At 54.1% G+C, this 23,604-nt stretch overlaps 2 protein-coding genes and 1 long non-coding RNA gene across 13 annotated transcripts in view; 1 reads left to right on the top strand and 2 right to left on the bottom strand.

Moving 5' to 3' along the window:
- Positions 1-8,945, bottom strand: part of SGPL1 (sphingosine-1-phosphate lyase 1) — a 74,782-nt gene extending 65,837 nt beyond the window's left edge. The window contains exon 1 of the mRNA XM_042960865.1: positions 8,544-8,945. Coding sequence (XP_042816799.1) covers positions 8,544-8,817 — 274 coding nt within the window. The 5' untranslated portion in view covers positions 8,818-8,945. The remainder of the gene's footprint in view (positions 1-8,543) is intronic.
- On the bottom strand, positions 761-8,348 carry LOC122231962. Its single transcript, XR_006209278.1, has 2 exons — positions 7,953-8,348; positions 761-944 (listed from the first exon to the last, which is right to left on the bottom strand). It is a non-coding gene; the product is annotated as an uncharacterized LOC122231962 (long non-coding RNA).
- Positions 8,460-21,201, top strand: TBATA (thymus, brain and testes associated). Of its 11 annotated transcripts, none has more exons than XM_042960869.1 (13): positions 8,460-8,547; positions 9,079-9,127; positions 10,139-10,295; positions 10,639-10,818; positions 11,653-11,885; positions 12,834-12,989; positions 13,715-13,738; positions 13,849-13,925; positions 15,391-15,564; positions 17,468-17,549; positions 18,299-18,443; positions 19,919-19,971; positions 20,982-21,201. In XM_042960869.1, the coding sequence occupies exons 3-13, from the start codon at positions 10,246-10,248 to the stop codon at positions 21,065-21,067; spliced, it is 1,260 nt and encodes a 419-aa protein (XP_042816803.1). In that variant the 5' UTR covers positions 8,460-8,547; positions 9,079-9,127; positions 10,139-10,245; the 3' UTR covers positions 21,068-21,201. The 11 variants fall into 11 exon arrangements, with proteins under 11 accessions (XP_042816803.1, XP_042816802.1, XP_042816800.1 ...); XM_042960868.1 differs by having other exon boundaries at positions 15,388-15,564; XM_042960866.1 differs by having other exon boundaries at positions 15,373-15,564.
- Positions 21,202-23,604: the final 2,403 nt, after the last annotated feature.

Genomic DNA, 23,604 nt, shown 5'->3' with positions numbered 1-23,604 from the left:
GTGAAGTGACTGCCTCTGGCTCATTCATTCACTCATTCATTCACTCAAATGCTAGGTGACAGTATCCTGGGCAGGGGATGTTTCACTGAACGAAACAAAGATCTCTTTCCTAGTATGACTTAGAGTCTAGTGGAAGGAGTCAGACAAATAAATGTAATAAGTAAACTACAACAGTTCGGTAGAAAGTGCCCAGGACGGAGCAAAGAAAATAAATAAATAAAATAAAAGCTGGGTGTGGGAAACCGAAACTGTGGGGCATGAGGCAGGGTGTCATGGGCGCCGCGGTTGTAAGCAGAATGGGAGAATAGGCCCAACGTTTCCATTTTTCAAGGTAAGTTATAAATCCAGAGTTTTTTGGTAAAATCTCTCAATGTTAAAATCGTGATGTCCTGGGAGCCTGCTAGAGTCAGCAGTTACTTTCTTCTCTTTGCTAGGACTCCTGTAGTGCCTTTAGCACCCAGAGAGACAGAGCCCAGTTACAGGGCCGGTCACTGCCCCAAAGAAGCCACATTCAGAGACTACCAGTGACGCCTTCAGCCTTGTGTGGGGAGCTCTTCCTGTTTTCACAGGTGCCCAAGCGATTTCGAAGTCCCTGTCCCTTGGGGCAGACACGGAGGAGCTGGCCACAACCTGCTGCTCGCCCAAGTTCTGCCGGGAAGACTGTTGCTCCGGAGAAGCCGCCCTCCCTAGAGCAGAAAGGACGCGCGGTGCTGACACCCAAGCACACTCCTGACCCCTCTGGGCACTGGGGAGACAGATGCAACATACAGATCACTCTTTATTCTCCGTTAGCAACAGGAAACAGCATGAATTCCGGACAAAAGGGGCTCAAAAACGCTGAAGGACCATGTCGTTTTTTCTTGTTGCAATTTCCATAATTCATCTTGTGACCATGATGTAACTTGCTGAATCACCCCGGTTTGTTAATTCCTGCTTTCCTCCCCCTGAGAGAGAGAGAGAGAGAGAGAGAGAGAGAGAGGGAGACAGAATCTGTAGTTGTATGGTGGTTGTCAAGAGATCTAAAAGCCCTTTATAAAGGGGAATGTGACCAAGGAACTCCCAGAACGTTGGGCAACTTATCCAAACGTCTTGAAGTTTTGTCTTTTAATTGAAATATACCCCGTGGACACACAAGTCCACAAATCAAAGTCAAGCTTCATGAATCTTCAGGGAGTCAACAGCCGTATTCAGCACCTCTACTAAGGAACAGGGCATTGCCAATTCGATTGTTTTTTATTTTTATTTAATTAATTAATTAATTATTTAATGTTTCTTTCTTTCTTTTTTTTTTATGGGCAGATATACAATATTTTTTGGTGGTAATATTCCAAGTTCAAAATATGGTAATTATATCCATATTAACCTACAAATTTAATGCAATTCTAAAAAAAAATTCCAGCATGTAATGTTAATTTATTTCTGAGACAGAGAGAGACAGAGCATGAGCAGAGAAGAGGCAGAGACAGAGGGAGACACAGCATCCGAAGCAGGCTCCAGGCTCTGAGCTGTCAGCCCAGAGCCCGACGCGGGGCTCGAACCCACAGACCACGAGTCCACGACCTGAGCCGAAGTTGGCCGCTCAACCGACTGAGCCACCCAGGCGCCCCTCGATTGTTTTTTAAATGAAAGCAACTGAGGCTGGGGGCGAATGTTCAGCTTCCTGTCTGAGGCCACAGGGCCCCGTAGGATGAAGCACTTTTATCTTTATCCAAATATCAGCAAGCAGACATTGAAGTCATTTTAATCAGGGGGCTGGTTGTATCACATTTGGGTCTTAAATCAGTCCCTCTGCACTCTGTGGAGAATGGTTAGCTGCAGGTACAAACGGACAGACTAGTTCCAAGGCTTCTGCATTCATCTAGGCAAGGAGTAGAGCTGATCGGTTCCAGGGAAGGTCAAGGGTTGCTGGGGCCATAGCCCAGGCTATGTGGAAAGCACTTACCTGGTAAGTCTTCCATAAATGGCAGCCCATCGCAATAATCATCTATCAGTAGATGTACTGATCTATCTGTGAGGTTAGATTGTACCTGGAGAAGATGACCTTCTCTTCTAGAGAAGATGGGTGCTTGGACTGATGAGATCGTACTGGAGTAGGGTGGGCCCCTAAGCCAGTGTGACAGAGGTCTTTCGAAAGGGGGAGATTTGGACACAGACACGCACATAGGGAGAATGCCACGAAGAAGATGGAGACAGAGGTCGAGATGATGCTTTTCCAACCCAAAGAACACCAAAGATTGCCAGCAAACCACTAGCCGAGGGGAGAGGCATGGGCCAGATTCTTCCTCCCAGCACTCAGAAGGAACCAGTGCTGCTGACAGCTAGATCTCAGATCTCTAAGTCTCCAGAACTACGAGACAGGGTCTGTCATTCAAGCCACCCAGTTTCTGGTCCCGTGGTGCAGCAGCCCTAGCAAATTAATACACTGAGATTCCCAAACTCAACTCAAACTTTGGTGGGTTGACACAGGCAGCATGGGAAGGGTGGGGTGACCTATCCATTCCTAGGAACCTCATGTCCCCTCTGAGCCAAGTGTCAGAACAATGGTCGGAGACGGGGAGCCCCAGTAGCCCTCGGGTCCACTGCTGGCTGGTGGGCAAAAGCAGCCTGAAGCTAATCCTTGAGGCGACTGCTACATTTAGCCTTGGGGGCATACAGCAACACCTGCCACTTCCGAATGTCACAGGAGGCGCTACAAAGGAAACCGCTCGCTCGGACATAGTTCAGATGCCCACTCTGACTGTCTACTCCTCGTGTATCTCAAGAATTGCAAAAATTTAAACTATGTCCATTGGCTGCCCTTCAAACATGTAAGTCAAGGCTACCTGGTTATTGCATCATGGTAGACCCAATTAAGCTCATTTCATTCGAATATTCTTACAAGTCTCTCCAGTACACAAATCATTCCAGTCCTTTGAAGCGAGTTGTTTATCGCTAATAAGCCTACTCTCCACCGGAGTTCGCCCCCTCCAGGGAAGCCTTACAAAGTTTCTAGCTGGGAACGGAAAGCCCTGAGGGGATTTCCCAGTGTTGTCTCAGGACACAACCTTACAACCATAAAAAACAAGTCTAAACCAAGGTCTCCCGGCAGAGAATCAGTTACAGTATAGGCGCGAACAAGGGTCCGCCAAGGCTGCCGGGGCCATAGCCCAGGCTGTGTGGAAAGCACCTGCCCGGTAAGTCTTCCATAAATGGCAGCCCATCGCAATAATCATCTGTCGATAGATGCACTGATCTGCGAGTTAGCTTACCTCTGGAGAAGATGACTTCAAAGGGAAGACACCATACAAAGTTCAGTCAACGGAATGCTTTTCTTGAACTTGGCCCACAAGGCCTCTTATGATCAGTCTCTGCCTCTCTTCACCGTCATCTCCCTCACTTCTACCCCACACTGAGACTTTATTTCCCAGACATCGAGTGCCCACATAGCTTATCATCCAACCCGGGACACTTTTGAGGCCGAGGACACATGAAGGTTTCTGGGACAACAGGTGGAAACTGAACTGTTTGGCCCAATCTGGGCCTTCTGGTCTCATCAGCGGTGTGGAACTACTTAGAGTTCTTGCGACATGCCTCCGGCTCTCGTATCCCCAGACTTCTGCACACGCTCTCCTCTTCTCGGAACATCTCTCCTCCCTGCTCTACTGTCTATAACCCATCCCTCTGTGGAGCCTTCCCCAAGACCCCTAGGTGGGCTTGGGCTCTCCTTCCCTGTGTCTCCACTGTCCCCAACACTTACCACATTCTATCTCCACTTCCCTGACTCCCCACAAGACCTGTAGCCTCCATTTTTTTTTAAAGTTTATTTATTTTGAGAGAGAGACAGAGAGAGAGCGTGCACAAGTGGCACATGCATGAGCATGAGCAGGGGGAGGGCAGAGAGAGGGGGTGAGAGAGAATCTCAAGCAGGCTCTGTGCTGTCAGTGCGGGGCCAGATGCGGGGCTCGAACTCATGAACCGTGAGATCACGACCTGAGCTGAAATCGAGAGACGGACGCTTAATCGACTGAGCCTCCCAGGTGCCCCCAAGACCTATAACCTCTTGAAGACATCTTTGTACGCTCTAGTCTATTCCATGGTGTAGGTACTCAATAGGTATCTAGTCAATGATTTTATAATTAGCCTGGACAAGAGGTAGATGTGTCCACTAGCTTCATTTGTCTGGAGGGTTGTGATCACAAGGAAGACCTACGTTTGCTTTATGAGACCCTAAGGGAAGAACAAGAATACCAACTGGAAGCCTCATGGAAATATATTTCAGCTCAGTATTAAGAAGAGCTTTGCCGCCCAACAGGACTACACAAAATAAACAAGGAGCGTCGAGCAGTAGAGAGCTTTCTGTCACCAGAGCTGTTTTATTGACAAATTCTGGCACACATTTGGTAGGAATCCTGAGGCAAGGATTCGGGCATGTAGTGGGTGAATGGCCTAAATAACTACCTTATGCTCCATGATTCATCCATTCATTTATTCAACTAGTATTTACTGGGCACCAGGGATTGCACCAGGAACCCAGTGAATTCACACAGAACAAACACACCCATGTAACCACCGTGCAGAGTGGCGGCCTATGCGAGCCGACGAACAAGGCAGATTTGGCCTCCGACCCGGCGGCGAAGAAATAGACCTAATTGAATGAGTTATTGGGTGTCAAAAGGGAGTGTGACGGGACAACTTGGGGTGGGAGTCAGAGAGACACTTAGCTCGCGAAAGGATGAATATAGGAAGCTTGTGTGGTTCCATGACCTTAGATGTCTCTAGAGGGCTCAGGCTTCTTTTCTCTTCTGTGATGCCTGCTCTTCCAGTTGGGTGACCTTCCTGAGCGCTGGCTTAGGCCAGTCTATACCTGTCAGCTCCAGAGCTGTGAGTCCTGCTCAGCTGACAGGTAACCAGGTAACTTTGATCATCCCAGGGGAACCATGTGTGGTCTTTAGTTACACCCCTTCTCTCCTCCCCTCTTCTCTAAAAGACCACCAGAAGGCTAGTCACACAGACTTGGAGACAACAGAGGCACAGGCAATGCCATGGCGGGTGTACCCCAAGAGCCTGGCCGACTCTCCGTTTTCAGGGCAGCCATCAAAGCACCCAGTGGTACTGGCCACAATCCAGAGCTCCACATACGAAACAGAAAAGACACAGCAGGTGAGCCAAGAGGCACGTGACCCCGGGACTTTCTCCCGCACTGATGGGGGACAGCACTAGGGTAACACAGCAGCTATTCATGAAATGTTCACATGATTTGGGTAAACAATAATCTAAAAAAAATACCATGCCCCAAGTCTTCACTATGGGCCAGGTGCTGTGCTGAGTGATTATAGGCGCGTTATCTTATTTAGGGATTGAACGGCCCCATAAGGGGCAGAATTATTATGTTTACATTACAGAAGAGGAACCTGGGGTCTAGAGGTTGTCAAAACTTATCTGAGATCACATAGCCAGGAGATGGCAGGCCCAAGGGTCTCTGGAGCCTGTGTTTGTGGCCTCTGTTCTGTGGACCTTACGTGGCGATAAATGAAAGCCCAACAAGGCAGAAAGGGTCAAAATGAGCTCTCCTGTTTGAACTCCAGAAGTCAGTGAGTAAGCCCTCAGCAGGACGGGGATCCAAAACTGAGTTCAAGGCCTAGGCAACGTCAAAAGAAAAATAATGAACCAGAAAAAAATGTTTTCTTACTTATGTTACAAAGGGATAACTTCTAATATATAAATGCATATATTCATATGAGGACTAACAAACAGAAGAAGTGGATAAAAGATATGAACAGAAATCACACAAAAAAAGTATCCAAATAGCATTTAGGCATAGGAAAAGATACTCAATCTGACTAGAGAAAATGCAAATTGAAGCCGAACTAAGGCAGCATTCATCACCTGCAAACTTGAAAAATGTGTGGGATGCAGCTATTGTGGCCTTAAATGTAGCATAGATTTGGAAAGAAGGAAACCGAAGGTCAATGACGTAAGTATCCCTATCAAGAAATTATGAAAGGAACACAAGGCCCAAAGAAAGGAACACAAGGCCCAAAGAAACTCCCTAAAAAATGGAGCTTTTTAAGGAAAAAAACCTCACAAAAATAATAACCCTTGGCCGGATGAATCAAGGAAAAACAAAAGAGAAAGAAATAGAGAATGAACAAATCCAGTCCAATATCAGGAATGAAAAAGCAGGCCTCACCATACCTCCTGGAGACAATGCAAAGGTACGGCCTATGCTCCAAACTTGAAAATTTCTGGAGAAATTCCTCACAAAACACAATGGAAGCCAACACCAAAATGACAGAGATGTTAGAATGATCCGATGAAGATTTTATAGCAGCCATGATAAAAAATATTGTTTCAGTGAGCACTTAGAAACGCATTTACAATAAAGGGGGGTGGGGATAGAAAGCTGCAGCAAAGAAATAGAAGCTATAAAGAACAAAGTGGCAATTTTAGAAATTGTATAAACGTTTGTAGCACCTGTCACTAAGGACTTCTCTGATCATTAATGTCCTCATCTACGGGGCTAACTGAGATAACCCATCTGAAAGGATGAGCACAGGGCCTGGCACATAGCAAGTGCTCTCTATAAAAGTTTATATTGCTCCTCTTATAACTGAGGCATCCAGGCAGGAGGGCTAAACTTCAAAGCATTTCCAGGCAGACAGACCTTCCTGTGTTGGATGCTCTAAAAAGAAGCCGACTAGAAGCAAGTTTGGTAACAACCTTACCGAACAGTGTATTCCCTGAGGTATTCCCTCCATGCCAGGCAGCTGCAATCTGCCTGCAGGCCTGGTGTTTGGTCCTGAAGAATACAATGGAAGGGGTGGAAGGGGAAGGGGGGGCTTTAGATCCCCCAAGTGAGCTGGAAGCAGCAGGGAGGGGCTGGGCAGGAGGGAAGAAAGCTTTGTCTTTTTTTCAAACACAGTATTGTTTATCTCGCAATAGTAGCCAGGATTCCCAGGAGGGTGGAAGAGGGGGCTTGCAGAATGGTTTCAAAGGGGTCCCCTCATTCCTGCAGAGACAGGCCCCGGAAAAGCCATACTTATAAGGAGACCATCGTGACCTGTATGGATGGAGAAGCACTGGGGGCAAGGAACAGATCAGGGACTACCCCACCAGTGGTCAGCACCCTCAGCTGGGAGGGGCAGAACTTTTGAAAGAGTCGGGTCTGTCTCTAGCTTTCCTCCTTCCTTTTTTTCCTTGGAAGAAGAAGACTCAGCATCAGGTACTTTCCCTTAGTTTACCTGTTTGCCCCTGCCACAGTGTCTGATCTCCTCACACCCGTAGGGACTGAGGGATAGCCTCGTCTCATTTTACGGACGTCCAAGTTGAGCCTCAGAGCAATCAAGTGAATTACCCAAGGTAGTCCTCAGACTAAGGACCCATCCCACCTACATACTATCCCTAGGGGTGCCCGGGTGGCTCAGTCAGTTAAGCATCTGCCTCTGGCTCAGGTCACGATCTCACAGTTCGTGAGTTCGGGCCCCGTATTGGGCTCTCTGCTGTCTGTGCAGAGCCCGCTTCAGATCCTCTGACCCCCTCTCTCTGCCCTGCCCCACTCACACACGCGTGTTTTTTGTCTCCCTCAAAAAAAATTCCTATCTCCATCAAGACATAATGATTATTTCTACCATTTTAGAGCACCTCTTGTGTGCCAGGCATAAGCCTCGATGCATTGCTTCCCTAATCGCGGGAACAGGGGAGGCCACCCCGCCTTACAGGCAAGGAGGTAGGAGCTCTTACTTAGTGCCTAACACTGTCGGAAACACTTCAGTATGCATTGAGTCACTCAGTCTTCCCGACAATCCCATGAGAGTGAGTGGAAGTAGCATCTCCATTTCAGAGATATGGGAAATCGCGGGTCAGAGACATCAGGTAATCTGTCTGAGGCCACACAGCTGAGAAAGAGCACAACCGGTATTCGAACCGAGCCTTCTCACCACCGTTCTGTGTTCCCGGCAGCACAGGAGACTCACCTAAGGTGGGACATCTGACAGAATCAGTCAAAACCCCAGCCCAACTGAAGACCAGTCTTTCCACCCAGCTATCCTGCCTAGAGCGGGGCTGGAGGGATGCTCTGGGTCACTTGGGCAGCCTCCTTCCCTCCGGCTAAGAGACAGCTGGTTGCCAATCAATCCCCAGAAACGGCCCGGCACGTGTGGAGGCAGAGCCCGCTATGGTGGCATCAGACCCGGTCGGGCTGACAGAGCAGGGCCCCAGCTCCATCAGCCTTCTCTGCCAGCTTCTCTCTCCCTGCCTGCTGCTTGCTGGCTGAAAGCAACCCCAGACTCTCATCGTCTCCCTGGGCCCCCACTGAAAACACAGTGCCAGGGGGAAAGGGAACTTGGGGGGGTAAGAGGAGCCGGGGTGGTGAGGAGAGGGGCGCTGGGGAGCTTGGTTCTGGAGTTGTGGGGAAGGGGTAACCTAGCAACCACTGGCTCACGTAGTCACAAAGCCCGACAGGCTTGCCTGCAGAATCAGCCGAACTTCCCTGTTGATGTGCCCTCTTGCTCCTTTCTGCTCAGGCACCAGGGACTTCTTACCCACATGCTGTAGCAGGCACTTACCTCGGTGAGTCCACGGATCTCTCCAGGGGAGGAAGTGGACACCAGAGCCAGACAGGGGCCCAGGGGGAGCTGAGACAGGAAAGGGATGTTCGGTCTCAGGCTTGGTGTGAGCATTCAGACCCCTTGGACTCAGCTGGTTGGGGCCCCAGGCAGAGAGGGAAGCGAGGGCAGAGGCAGACACAGTGGGGCCCGTCCCATCCCGCTCTGGAAAAGCAGGCCTGGCCTGCTCGAGTCCCTGGTGACCTTTCCACAGCAGCTGTGGGTTGTGACCCATCAGTGGCTTATAAAATCAATTTAATGGGTCACAGCTAACATTTACAAAATAAAAACAAAAAGTGAGATGAAAATATCACTGTGCATCGGATGTAGCAAGGATAAGTGTTGCTTCGGGATGTTCCTGCTTCAGTTTCACATACACAAAAGCGTGTGCACACGCACACGTGAATCAGGTCACAATGTAACAATGAGTTTCTTACTATGAGCGCAGTCAAGAGCGTTCGAAAGTCTCCGTTCTAACAAGTACTTTCTCCTGTAGGCAGATGGGTTTGGGGCTTCCAAATGGCCTGTTCTCAAGCCTGCAGCATGTAAGTGCTCTAGATCGCAGCCCCTGTCATCGAGAACATCCACAGCTTCCCTCCAAGGAAGTTCTGCCAACTGTTTTTCTCCTTAAAGGCGCCAAGTCAGGATGTTTGGGTCCTTGCTCTGGGACCTCAAGTCTCTCCTTCCCCAGTCTCAGGCAGTGCTGCCCCCCCCCCACCCCGAGTTCCACCCTAGCCTGATAAGCGTTTGGCCCTGGGGATTTCTGGGGTCCCTTGCAGATCTTGTGACCGAGAGTTAATTTTCAGAATGCACTGACTTCCTGTCCCAGCCCCCTTCCTAGCACCCGCAATCCCTGCACTTTGGGGACAGATAAATAGATACATCTACGTAAATGTAAATGTAAGTGTATATGCATAGCTGTATAGCTATATTCGGATCTATAGATTTAGACTGATCACAATTCCTCAACAACTATCATCCTTCATCCACTCCACTGATTTAGTTTATTTCATATTATAATGGGCACCAGCAAGTGCGCCTCTCAAACCAAGAACGAGAATATCATCATTAACACACCTTATGTACTCCCTCCCCATTTCAACACCCCCACCCCCAACTTCCCTCGGAAACAGCCACTAGCTGAATCACCGCAGTCAGCATTTTCTTGCCTTTTTCCCCTCATTTGATCACATTTGTGAGACTTTTGCTTGCCTTTATACTTTATTTTTAAAAAGGATCTCAGGCCGTAAGGTTTTCTGGGACTTGCCTGCCTTGACTTTGCAATTGTATTTGTGAGATTCACCCATGTCATTCCGTGTGGCTGTGGTTCGTTTTCACTGCAAGGTGATGTTCAGCTGACCACACAGAGTACAGCTCCATTCTTCCGCCATGGGATGTTTGGTGTTTGCCAATTTGAACAATGTTAGTCTGAACAGTCTCACAGATGGCCCCGGTTGCCCTTCTCTTGGCTGAATGTCTGGGAAGGGAATTGCTGAGCGGTACGGCATACGCAAGTATTCGGTTTTATAAGATGCTGTCCATTCCTCTCCCCCAAGTGTCTGTGCCGGTTTACAACTCCAGGAACCGCCAGTCTGTGAGAGTTCCTGTTATCCAACTTCAACGCTAGGGTTAAGTGCGCCGGCCTTTATCCATTAGAAAGTCTATGATGGCTACAGAGGCGAAGACCCCGTTGGCTGAACATCCACTGATGAGGTAGGACCCCAAGCGCCTGCCCTGCTGACCAAAGGGGTGGGGGGGTGGGGCAGGGGGGGCAGGCGTGGCCTGGGGAACTCACCTGACCTAGGGGCCAAAAGACGCAGTCCTTCCCTCACCCTCTGCTGCCATCCGCCAGGCCCCCCGTGGGTTCTCAGGCCTGAGTTAGCACAGGTCACAGACTGGGTCCCTCCCTGGGGAGGGAAAGGACACAGTGGCAGGGGGTAGAGGCACCGAGTGCAAGAATTCCTGGGGTTTTTAAGGGGTGACTCCCTCTGTCAGTTGGGGTAGGAGAGACCAAGTAACTGCACCTTTCAGAGAAGGTTTGCTTTATTTCTTTAAGTCCCAGATCCCTTAGAGGCCGATGGAGGACGGCACCGAAAACTCAGGGGCCTGGTCAGCGAAATCCTCAGAGGGTCCCGGGGCAGAGCGTCTTGCTTAGCATATCCAGAGTCCGTCTCTTCTCCAGAGGGACTCCCTTCAGCCAGGGCCACCGGGAGAAGGGAATGCAGACAGCGAGAAGGCAGGTGGTCTCACCAGGCCCCAGGTGGAGAGCAACCCCCCTTTGGATCCTTGCTGGACTGACCTTGAGCTCCTCCTCCGGAGGCAGGGCCCAGCATCGTCAGGAGAGGGAAGGGGTGCAGGGTGGAGGACAGACAACCTGAGAAGCTTGTCTCCAGCGAAGCCAAGCAAGAGCTTGACGCTTCCCCGAAGCGTTGCAACTCTGATAGCTGCCCCGTCAGCTCGGCATCTCCTGGGAGCGGCCCCCACCGCAAAGGACTTGCTGACGTGGTCTGGCCTTGTTGTTCCAGCTTTGGCCCTTGGACGCTGAGTCTGGGCCAAGTCTGCGCGGAGGGTACAGGGACGGGGTGGGGGTGGGGTGGGGGGTGGGGGGGGTGTTGCCTATAGCTGGCTTCTCCTGGGCTGTCAGTAGTTGGCTTGGGGAGAGGCTCTTTGTCTGCCCCCTGCCCCTGGAGGTGTATACGAGGCACCTTTGCTCCAACCCACGTATTTGGATGAGTAGGTGGGTCTATGTCCTTTTTCCGGCTTTAGAGATGGTTTCCGGGAGAAAACGGAGATCTTGGGAGATTCATCTGAGTTTTCTCAAGTAGATCCTAGCTCCCTGTGGAAGCACCTTAGGAAGACAGAAGGCTCCCTGGGACTGGATTGCGCCAGTTGGGAAAGGACCCCGGTGGGGGGGGGCCTGGCTTTGGGTGCCATGGGGGTGGAAGTGAAATCCTGGAAAGCGACTTCAGTGTGTCTCGGGACTAGACTCCATATAAGCACTGAGCTCTGAGCTTGGGTGGGCACTGCAGCCAGGAGGCTCCATTAGCTTCTCCTTGACCTTCTCCTTCAGTCCAAGGGCTCATCTGAAGCCTGAAAAGAAGTTAGGGCACAGCCCAAGGAGCCACGGGAACGGCAGACCACGGAAAGAACTGATGATCCCAGGGATCATGGATTTCCAGCTGATCCAAGCGGCGCTGAGGACCCCCAAGGCCCAAAGCCCCGGGGCCTACCGCTTTGGCCGCCTCAGCCACCACTCCTTCTCCCGGCACCACCCCCACCCACAACACGTGACCCACATCCAAGGTAGGCCTGGGGGAGGTCAGGGCCTAGCTGAAGGTGGTGGGCCAGTCTTGAGAACTGGAAAGGGAGGATGCAGCCCCTGTTTTGGAGCTGAGGCCCAGAGAGGATGGAGATTTGGGTCACAGAGCTGCCTGGCCACTGGCAAGCACTTGGTCAAGGGAAGACTGGACTTGTGGGGCAGACCTCAAGGGCAGACCGTGTAGCCCTACAGGATTTCCCTCATTGCCAATTCTGCCATTTTAAAAATCAGAGAAACGGATGAATGTTCGGCCCCGGAACTGTACTCCATTCTCTAACGCAGGCCAATTCATCCACTCAGCCATCCATTCATCAGGTATCTTATTCAGTGGGAACTCTGGGTCAGGCACTTTTTTTAGGCCCCGGGAACACAGCAGGGTAAGACAGTCCCTGCCGTCATGGAGCTGACTCTGACGGGGAAGGATAGGAAATAGATAAGTGTCAGAGTGTGGTAAGTGCCAAGGCTCTAGAGGGGAGGAGACCTGATTAATAGCACGGGATTTGAGCAAAGAACTAAAGCAGAGAGGGCGTGAACCGTGTGGATATTGGGGGAAGAACGTCCCAGCTGGGAACAGCAAGTTCAAAGGCCCTGAGGCAGGTATCCTGGTTCTGCTGGAGGAACAGCAAGGAAGCCAGTACAGCTGGAACAGAGTAAGGAGGGGTAGAAGGGAGATACACCAGAAAGGAGGTGGGGGGGGGGGTCCAGATTGTGTGGGCCTTAGAGGTCACCCCAGTTACCGTTAAACCATCTCACTGAGTCAGTGGGAGCCACTGGAAGGTTGAAGACAAAGAAGTGACAGGAGTGACTCTCTTGGCCTGCCTGATGGTGGTGTAGACCAAGGAGGTAGCAGCGGAAGAGTTAGTGGCCCTGCTCTAGAGATAATCAGAGATAAGGCCCAGGCCCTCCTTCCCACAGCCTCTAACCCTTCACAGATTTCACCGGGAAGCCCGTCTGTGTCGTCAGAGACAAGTTCTCTCTGGCCCCCTTGCCTCAAGCCACACTCTTATCCCGCTGTCTGATGGCGATGCCCACCATCCCTGTCCCCATCGGAGACCCGCAGTCCAACCGGGACCCCTGGCTTCCTTATGGTGGGTACTTCGGCAGGTGCCTGGGAAGGAAAGGACCAGTGCTCTTAGGTCAGTGGGGTTCCGTGGGGCACCCTAGAGTTTTCCACATTTCCTCAGACAGCAGAATCTGCGTTTTTCCCCACTGCCCAGGTCCTCAGAAATGTGGCCCCTACTCAGATTTGAGGTGTTTGAGGCGTTATCACAGAGGACGGGCAGATAGTCACGTGATTGACAGCTACAGGCAGGAATGATATTGGAAATATTGAGCAGCTTGTATGTTCAGGCACCAGTCAGTGAGAGCCATCCAGCCAGAGATGGGGCTGGAGCAAAAGCTTTCCGGAGGCCCCTGCCCTGCCCTGCCCAGTCTGACCCTTCTGGAAGGGCCAAGGGAAAGCCCGCCGGCGGGGGTGGGGGTGGGGAGAGCCCCCAAGGAGGAGGAACCAGGACAGCCCTGCAGCGCAGAGAGGCTTGGGAGGCTTCGCCAGGAACAGTCCAGTATCTGAGTGACTGGCACAGCACAGCAACTGAGCCAACCTCGGTGCCAGCCTCCGGCTCCTAAAAGAGGCCAAGCTAGATTAAACCGCAGGCATCTCGGCCCCTGTAGCCAAGCATCTCCAGCACCTCCCCGGGGAAGCCACAGGCTGGGATATGAACTTCAGCCCCCTCCGGTAGCGACCGCACTCACCTACCAATGGGGGCATTGCCGCTCCTTCCCTCAAGGGCACCGCCTCCCCCTCTCCCTGTAGGACACAGGGCAGAAGGCTGGGGAGGTGAGCAGGCTCTCCCCACCCCCCACAGCCCTCCCAGTGCGAGTGCCGCAGGGAGGGCAAAGAGGAGGACCCCGGGTATCAGCTGGCAACGTCTTGTCCCCTCGTCCCAGAGGCCTGGAAGAAGGAACTGAAGAACCTGGCTTCTCGGGTGGCCGTCTTCACCGAGAACGAGCTGAAGAGCAAAGAGGTGGGTGCGGAACACAGGAGCTGTCTGGGAAGGGGTGCGACGGGGCCGTCCCTTGGAATCCCTCCCGAGTGGATTCCACCTAATGGGGTGCAGAGACAGCACTCACGAGGGGCGCTCTGTTGGCCCGGGAGGAGGGGCTGCGCGGCACCAGCGGAAGGGGGAGGGTCCATCGTGGCTAGGTGGAGAAGTCCAAGAAGGGTTCATAACAGAGGTGGGATGTTTAAAACCCGACTGGGGAGGCATTCCTCGTGGGGGCAGGCGGCTCAAACGCTCAGAAGCTGGGAAACGCAGGACATCTTTAGAGACCGGGGCTGAGGTCCAGGGAATTGAAGTGGGCAGCCATCGGGGGGAGGGTGGGAAGGGGCCGACTTTGAATGTGGGCAAAAAGAGGCGTTTGTTCTTAGTTTCTCAACTTAGTGTAGTGTCAGATCTCCTAAGGAGCGGAGGACCACTGAAGGATTTCAAACAGGATGGGGTGGCCTCACGGGTGCTGTTTGCTGGTAAGCCAGTAAAGGCAATTGGGAGGCAGCTTGAAGGTAGTTGGAATTGGACTTAGGACAGGCCTGGCCCTTGGGGACAGAGTCTGGTCCTGCCCTTGTCTTTTTTTTTTTTTTTTTTTTTAATGTTTATTTATTTATTTTGAGAGAGAGAGAGCACAACAGCGGGGAAGGGGCAGAGAGAGAGGGAGGAAGAGAATCCCAAGTAGGCTCCATACCACCAGCACAGAGCCTAACATGGGGTGCAGTCGCACGAACCGTGAGATCATGACCTGAGCTGAAAGCAACCGACTGAGTCACCCAGGCACCCCCTGCCCTTGTCTTGGGCAGCAGAGTTCTCATCCCTGCTTTGCAGCTAACTCACTGCAATGCTCACTGCAACTCAGCTAAACTGTCTGGGTCTCACTTTTCCTACCTTTAAAATGGGAAGAAAGATACTACCAGTCTCAACTGGGGTTGCAGGGGTAGGAGGTCCCAGGCCTTGTACCCACAGGCCTGGCTCAGAAGGGTTTTCCCAGGGCAAAGAAAGGATGCCAAGCTCTGGGAGAAAGACCTGGGGGCAGCTGAGCTAGGAATTAAGGTAGGCGACGGGGGCCTTGGCCCAGGATACTGCTTTCAAATCTCTGATGGGCTTGGGGGGTTTGGGCAGGGAGCGTCTACCCAGGAGGAAGTATGAGGACTTCAGAGGACCACCAGGGGCTCCAGCATTCAAGAAGTTCCAGGAGGAAGAACTTTGGCTTTAACTGATGGGCTCCCGGCTGGGGAGAGGGGTCCAGAACAGGGTGGGGCTGGCCTGGTCATCCTCCCAGGTCCCTGCAACGCTGTGATGCTGGGATTCCAGGAGGTGATGGTGCCCTGGAGGTGTGACTGGGCCTCCTTCTCTTCTGCTCTGGCTTCTTCCTTGAGCCTCTCTCTCTCTCTCTCTGTCTCTCACTGCCTGGAGTCTCTAGCTACTTTGCTCCCAGCAGAAGGAGGAGCCTCCGCGGGAGCAGGGAGCAAAATACTCAGCTGAGACCGGCAGGCTCATCCCCACTGGCACCAGAGCCATTGGCCACCGTCACTCCCGCCAGGACCCACGGATTTATCCCTCTGGTAAAGATGGAGGAGTCCAGACCTTCAAGCTGCCGGATCAGGAGCTGCTGGTGAGGCCCTGGGAAGGCTGGGGGCCACAGGCCCAACCGAGGCCTCGTCTTGAGGGCTGAGAACGTGGTGGTTGCTGCTCCCAGGCTCACAGTAATCCCACCAAGGTGCTTACAAACTGCTTTCGAGTGCGGCCTCTCCCAGGGCCGCTTGTACCCGAGGCTGTGAGACCTGGGAGTCAGGAGCCTGGATCCAATCCCCTGCGGCCTCCAGGTTTCTGTGTGAGCCTCCCCCACCCCCGCTCTTTGAAGGCCTTTCCCATAGGGGCTTTAGTGCCAGGATCTACCCAAGCTGGGAGCAGGAACATGTCTCGAGGGGCTGCTCCAGCCGTGGCACTGGATGAGTTCAGGGAGGGAGTGAGACGCGTGGAGAGCAGGGTCCTGCCGGCCGTGTCCCCAGCCCACGCCCTGGTGTGCTGCAGCCTACAGGCTGCAAGGCCAGTCCCAGCCCGGTCCCCGCACACTCTGGGGGGTTTGGTCTGTACCACATGAAGCAGAAACCCACCTCCTCCGTGTGCAAGTTTCCCATCGAGGCCTGGCATGAGTCCGTGACTGATTCCGCTGGGCTGAGGCGACTTGAGGGTCCCCTGTGACAACGCATACGTATTCTCCAGGAAAGGTTAGACACTGAGCCAGCATCTCGACACCCTCCCCGTGATCAGCACTTCCGAGCACGTGGTCCCTTTGGAGACTTACAACAGTCCCGTGAAGTGGATAGAGCAGACAGGGCCCAGGATCCCCGTTCCACGGATAGGGAGGCTAAGGCCCTGCCAGGTGACATTCTGTGGCCCAGGTCCCCAGAGAGGGAGCAGCATAGCTGGGACTAGAGCAGTACTTTCTCCACCATAGGGCGGCCTCATCTTGCCTGGAATTAGGTTCTCAGGTCCTGTGGGGAGGGGGCACAGGGCAGGTAAGTTGGATGCGGAGAACGGAGAAGGGCCCAGGGGCACACCCAGGGTGGGGGTCACGACAGCAGGCGGGTATCTGGGGATAAGGGGGCACCCTAGCAGGCATAGGCCTGGGAAGAGCCTTGGCCTAGTTCCCACTCTGCCAAGAATGAGACAGACCTGCTGGGGACTGACGGGGCCCCTTCAGGTCATGGGAAGACTGACCGCCAAGCACTAAGGGGACCCCGCTTTCCCAGGACTGCAGGGGCTCCACCTCCCACCGCAGGCCCCAACTCCGGCCGACCATAGGCACAGCCGCCCCCTTAGCCCATCTGACACAGAGCTGGATCTTCCCCCGATGACCCGTGACTGGAGAACACGGGGGAAAGAGGGCCCCGAAGTGGCAAAGGTGCCAGAGGCTGAGGAACCGGCTGACAGCAAAGTGTGCACGCTGCTCGGCGGGACGGAGCCCCACGCTGGGCGATCTGCGGCATCAGCCAGCCCTGGCCCTCAGCCCGCCCATTGGGATCACCCCACCTCTTTGCTGGCATCTCTAGACCCTGGGAACTCCAGGGCGGGGAGGCCTGTGTGGTCCCTGAAACCCCCACACCAAGGATTCGGTGCGTCTCCGAGGAGCTGACTGGCCAGCTCTGCCTTTGCCTCCCCAGTGAGGGACTTTGGGGTAAAATCAGCCCACGCAGGCTTCACAAATGAGGGGCCCACGTACCTGATTCAGAGGCTGCGTTCTGCCACACTTTCCCTGCTAGGTGTCCTTTCAAGGCCTCAGATTCCTCATCTGGCCAGTGAGGAGGTTAGGAATGTCCCTCCAGGACTGGCGGGAGAGAAAGCACTCCATAAAGTGCGAAGTCACAGGGAAGGGGACCATTGGGGGGGCAGGGTCCATCGCGGGGACCATTTTAGCCAAGCGTGTGGCTGTGGGAGCGGGAGGGGGGCCTGTGCTGCTGGCTGGCACGTGCCATCCGGGCACCCTGACCCAAGGCCTGTCCTCCTGCCCACAGATCCTGGAGCTCCTCTGCCAAATCCTGCAGACAGACTCCTTGAGCGCTATCCAGTTCTGGCTACTATATGCTCCCCCGAAAGGTGAGGACGCAGCCCGTGCCCACGTCTTTCTCGAAGTGGAGGGCCTTGTTCTCTGCTTCTGCAGGACTTGGGTGTCATTCGGCTCCCGCCCAGGGCCTTCCACCTGGGCCCCCTCTCCTTTTCCGGAGCCCCAAACTAACCTTTCCCAGCTGCACCACGCCCCTGCACCCTCCTCCTCCGTCCTCAGTGGGATTGCCCCGACCCTGCTTCTCGGAGGCGCCTCTGCGCTGACCACTGGCCATGGCACCTGGGAGGGAGGGGTGCCTCCCTCACCCCCTCACCCACCGCCGTGGGGCACACGCACACACAGACGCAACACGTGCACATAAGCACACAGGCGCATGCTCGCGAACACGGGAATGACGTGCGCGCGCGCACACTGGGACACAGGCCGGAAGGTGTATCCCAGCAGGGGCCGAGCAGAGAGAGGGGAGGCGGGGCGGGGGAGGGGCAGAAGGCAGGGGAGGAGGCAGGACCGGTGGGCTGGTGGGTGGGCTGGTGGGCGGGCCAGAGGGGGCCAAGAACAAGGTGTACACAAATGAAAGAGTAGTGACAGAAAGGGGGGAGGGGGGGGCGAGGAGGGCCGCGTGCCCACAGGGGCCACGACAGAAGAGGGAGCTGGAGGCAGAAAGCTGCTTGGGCCAGGCTGGGCAGGAGAGCTGGGGGCCCCTCTTCCAGCCCGTCCCTTGTGGGGACAGGACAGGGTGGGTGTAGCCACTGAGGACTGCACCCCCTGGCTGTGCTTGCAGAGAAAGATTTGGCCCTGGGGCTCCTGCAGACAGCGGTGGCGCAGCTCCTTCCTCAGCCCCTAGACTCCATCCCAGTAGAAAAACTTCTGGATCAGCTCCAGGAAGGCCAAGAGCCATCTCAAGAGAGGAAACAGCCACCCTGCAGGTGAGCTTTGCACCCCTCCCCGCAGTTCCCAGAACCGTTCCCTCGCATTCAGCCTCCTGTCCTCCCAGGTGAGGCCAAGGGTGGTCCAGAAAAGGCATCCCGGCGCTGGCCGCCGCCTGGGCTGCCGGAGCCGATGCTGGGGAAGCGGGAGCAGGCCCGGGCCCTTCCTCAGGGACCCTCCAGTCCAGCCGGTGTTGCATGAAGGCCCCTCTGCCAGACCGGACCTTGGCGGCTGGCTGTGGGGGATGTCCAAGGGGTGACCTGTGTCAGCTATAAACAAGGCAGGGCTGGAGAAGCCGCATCTACCCCTCCAGATGCTCTCGGTCTTTGAGAAGACAAGTAGAGGAGGAAAGCTAACACAGGCAAGCAGAGATACCTTAATGCCGGGGTTAAGCGCCTTGGATGGCTGGAGGAGACTGGGAAAGGGAAGCCCTCACGAAGCAGGTGAGGAGGGCCTGGGCGTCAGCAACGGAACTAGCAATAGCGGGTGCCCACCGTGCCTGCCTGGCATGTCCAGACAGACACTTTACACGTCTGTGGTCCATACAACCGCCTGCATTTTATAGATGAGAGACCTAAGGCTCGAGAACAGTTGATTCGGCCTTGGGCTGGTCTAACTTCTGAGCCCAGCCGCACGCAGATTTGCCGGAGACCTTGTTAAAAATGCGAATACCTAGAGATTCCAACACGGCAGGTTGGGGACGAACCGGGGGATGCGTGATTTTGACAATCTCCGGAGCTTTTCTGATAGAGCTTGGGGAACACTACTGACGTAGGGAGGATTTGCAGGAGCAGATGAGAGCGTGGGGGCAGTCAGGAAGGGAAGGCAGGAACGTGCTCGCTCCAGGGGACACGTGTGGGGTGGCTGCAGCATGGGCAGGGGGGAAGGAGGCAGGTGTTCGTGCTCATTAACCAGAAGGCCTGGCTTCTTGCTCTGGCCCGGAACGGGATGCTCTTTTCCACTTTGAGAGACCACGGGAGGCACAGAAGGAAGGCAGGCTTCACTATGACCTGGGGCAAGCCACCGCCCATCTGGTGGCCTCCGTTTCACGTCTCAAAACCCCTCGCCCAGACCCCTAGGGAAGAAAATTACACTGGGCGCATAAAAAGGTTTCCTTTGGTGCAAAGCTGAAGCCCTCTATCAGGGCAGCAGAAATTCTGTTTTCTCCACTCACAGGGGAAGGCTTCCTCTCTGCGAGGAAGCAGGGACCAAGCGAGGGCTGGGGTGGGCTGGTGCGGGGGCCTCCCTTACCGCTCCTGGGGCAGAAGGGCCTTGGCTCCTTGGGGCCACAGCAGGCAATGGAGTCACAGTTGTCTGTCGGGGTCCCGCTTGGGTGGTGCCAGCCAGGGACAGATACTTTGGGGCTCTCCAGGAGGGGGGGCTCTTGCGTCTCCCCGGAGCACTTCCCTGCCTCCACTCTGCAGCAGAGGGCTCAGGCCTCGCCTTCCCAGATTTGTCTTTGTGTCGGTTATAGCCAATCCTTGAAGAAGACGAAGACACCGCCTCTACCCAAAGGCGACAAACCGGGTAAGATTCCACGCAGCGGATCATCCTGGGGGCTCCTCGAGGCCCACCCTGGCTGTACTCCTCGGGTGGGGGGGGGTCAAGGACCCCAGAGATGAGTCCCAGTCCTAGGGAAGCTGCCCATTCCATCCATTCATCTATTCACTCATTCATTTGAGAGAGGCTTGCTTAGCGGCTGTGAGTGGGGCTCTGGGGAAGATTCCAGACAAGTTCCTGCTGCTATAGAGCTTCTAGCCCCATGAGGAGGAGTGCAGACAACAAATAAAAACACCTGAGGGGACAGATGCCAGAGGAAAATAAAGCAGGGTAAAATGAGGGACAGTAAGAAGGACTGGCAGGGTCGGGGGAGGGCTCCTTGGGCTGAACGACAGGCAGGATCCAGCCCTGTGCAGGTCTGGGGAGAGCCCAGAAGTAGGGCCCTCACCCGCCTGGTGTGTGCGTGAGAGCACGAGCAGGCATAAGCAGGCCAGGGTGGCCGGGGCCTTGTGGGGCAGGACAGTAGTAAGAAGGGAAATGGGCCAGGTGGGCAGGGTCGGCCCATGGTCTCATGCAGAGGGCATAGGCATGCACTGGAGGGTTATATGCAGGGCATGGGGGACCCCTCTGTCTGCTGAGTAGAAAATGGACTGTTGGGGGCAGGCGGGGATGAGGGGAGACCGGGGAGGAGGCTGCTACATGGTTCTGGTGCCTTAGGCCAGGGCAGGGGGAGAGAAGAGGACAGATATCCAGCATGTACACGATTCTCCCTCACTAGACTGTAAGGGGTCCCAGGGGCCCGACTGAGTGTTTGGCACAGAGTAGGCACTCCTTGGGTATTTGTTCCCTGGGTGTAGACAGAGAGGCAGTGGTGAAGCTCAGGGAGGGGAGTCGGCCCCTCCCGAGTCACCAGCAGAGCCCAGAGCAGAAGCGGGGCTTGACCCACGTCTTGGTCCACCTGGGTCTCCCGAGCAGCTCCCAAGTTGGGGCCTGTCCCCGCCCTGTCCTCTCCTGACCGATGTCTTCCCTTCTCCCAGAGTATTTCGGGAAAGCCCAAGTCCTCCGAATGCATTCAAGCCAGAACGCAGCAGAGAAACCGTCAAAGCCAGAGGCAGAATGCTGAGGAGTCTGAGCCACTTTGCCCACCCTGCTCAAGAGCAGCCCCCAGGTTCAAGGTTGTTCCCAGCCCTACGGCCTCAACAGCAACCCCGACTTTCCTATCACAGGGAGCCTATTAAAAACCTGCCTTCCCTTTAAGAGGACAATTCCATGCCTACTCTCGGTAGTAGGCCTGTGCCCCACTCCCTTGAAGAAAGCCCAAGTGGAATCACTCACGCGGGGCTCAGCTGGTTCTGTGTTCCTGAGAGCTGAAAGGCAGCCTGAGAACGAGGCTCTGTCCTTCCCGAGCCAACACACACAGGACTCTGGGTAGGTCAGAGCGGAGGTCAAGAACCCACAGCCCTCCATAAAGTAATACCAATACCTCCATCACTACCAGCTTCTCCCAGAAGCTCTCCTAATATCATCGCTCCCATTTTCTAGATGAATAAATCAGGGCTCAAACCATCTGTCCAAATCCACACTGCAAGTGGCGGATCCAGGACCCAAATCCAGCACGTCTGGCTCGGGAACCCCCCCCCCCGCTCTTCCCCGTTGTGCTCTACTGCCTTGCGGACAGCAACCCTCACCAAAGGTTGTGGCTGCAATGCAAAAAGCGTGAGCGTTAACAAAAACGGTGGTCGGCAAGATCAAGGAGGGGACGTGGCGGAAATGTGACCCAGCTGGGGTTTCGCTCCCCTTTACGATCTAGAGAAGATGGGCTTTGACCCTCTGGGGAGTCCAGCGTGAGCCTTGGGATTTCTGCAGATTCCCTGGGAAGCCGGGGCGCGGAGATATGGGAGGCGCTGAGGATCTACAGTGTCATGGTCGCCTGTGGCTCTGAGCTCCTGCTTCCACTGAATTAGGTCCGTCGATCACCGCTCCGTCCTCTTCTGGCCACTCGATTCGGCCCCACCTCACGGGCACCTCAGACCGATTGCGTCCCTCCAGGTTTCCTCAAATACCCCGTTCACGCAAACCTTGTGTGTGCCGCAGGCTTCTGTCCAGATCAGGGGCTGGACGGGGATTGGCTGTGGATCCAGCCAACAGCTTCACGTCCGTATGAGATCGCCTTGTTTTTTTAAAGTCCCTTCTCCCACGGAGGACGTCCCCCTGGCGGCAGCCTCTTTTATAACCACGCCCCTTGTCATCTTGCTGGCTTTGTCCTCCCCCGTCTGCACCCCTACCACGCGTTCGCCTCCAGAAAGCCCACGTTCATTGTACTTTCATTGTTCTCCATTTCTTTAATCTTGCTAAAATCCACATAGCATAGACCTTGCCATTCTACCCACATTTCAGGTGTATACAGTTCGGTGATTAAGTACACTCACGTTGTTGTACAAACATCACCAACCATCTGTCCACAGAACTCTCTTCACCTTGCAAAACTGAATGTCTGTGCCCATCAAACACTTGTTCCGCATTCCCCCTCCTTGCCCCCAGCACCCCCTTAGGAACTGGACTGCCCTAGGTACCTCGTATCAGTGGAGTCACAAAGTATTTATCCTTTGGTGACTGGCTTATTTCACTCAGTACGATGTCCTCCAGGCTCATCCATGTTGTAGCCCGTGTAGGAATTTTCTCTCATTTAATAGTTTTGCCGATTCAATAGTTCAGCTCCCCCCATCCCCCGTCCCTGTTCCCTGGCTCTCCAGCCCCTCCCTTGGGCTGTCCAGCTCCGTCAACGGGCTGACCTAGAGGTCTGTTCCTGGACCAGGGCCCTTGCCCCTTGGCAATTGTAGTTATGACAATCTCTCCCTCCTCCCTTAGGAATGATTTTTAGCCATCCACACAGTAGAACATCCTAGAAGGTATCTGCTTCCAGAATAAATCATACTTGTTGGCACAGAACACCTGGCTGTTTCAGTAAGCCTCCTACCTCCCCTTTAACTGTTCGGGAAGTATTACCAAGAGGTTAATATTTGCCACTGCAGATTCTCATCATTGTCTTATTCCAGAGAGTATCCATCTCTCCAGAGCTGCTGAGCTGGTCCTTGAGATTTATTTATCTATTTTGCTTTTGCAACTCCCTGCAAAATTCCTGTGTCACCGCCTGGCCTTTGCACCCTTTATCACTGCGCTTAAAAGACAGGGTGTTCTGGGCCTGGCTTCTTACACATATATTTGGAGGGTAGATGGCCAACAGATCTTTCTCCGCAGCCCTGCGGTCTATCGGGAGAAAGAAAGATAAAGGGTCTGAGCTGAACCATGCACACAGAAAAACACTGTGGAAGAGAACACTAATCTCTACCAATGGGAAACTGTTACCTTGCAGGGACGTGGAGGACCGAGCTGGGCTCGTACGGATACCCTGACCCCATTGGGCGCCCAAGACAACCTGTAAGGCAGGCGTCATGACCACATTTTACAGGTGGAAAACCCGAGGCTTAGAGCATAAGCAGCAGTAACACGTCAGAGTTCACACAGCCAATAAATAGTGGATCAGACGCAGGGCTGCGGGGTTCCTCAGTCAGTGCTCTTTCCTTCTACACCGCCTTCTTGCGGGCCACCCACCCTTGGCCTACTGCTTTCTCATTCCCAGCCACTTCACCCACCTTCCTC

Source organism: Panthera tigris, chromosome D2 (genome assembly GCF_018350195.1).
Source record: "Panthera tigris isolate Pti1 chromosome D2, P.tigris_Pti1_mat1.1, whole genome shotgun sequence".
Taxonomy (NCBI): Eukaryota; Metazoa; Chordata; class Mammalia; order Carnivora; family Felidae; genus Panthera; species Panthera tigris.
This window is presented reverse-complemented; position numbering and strand designations above follow the sequence as displayed.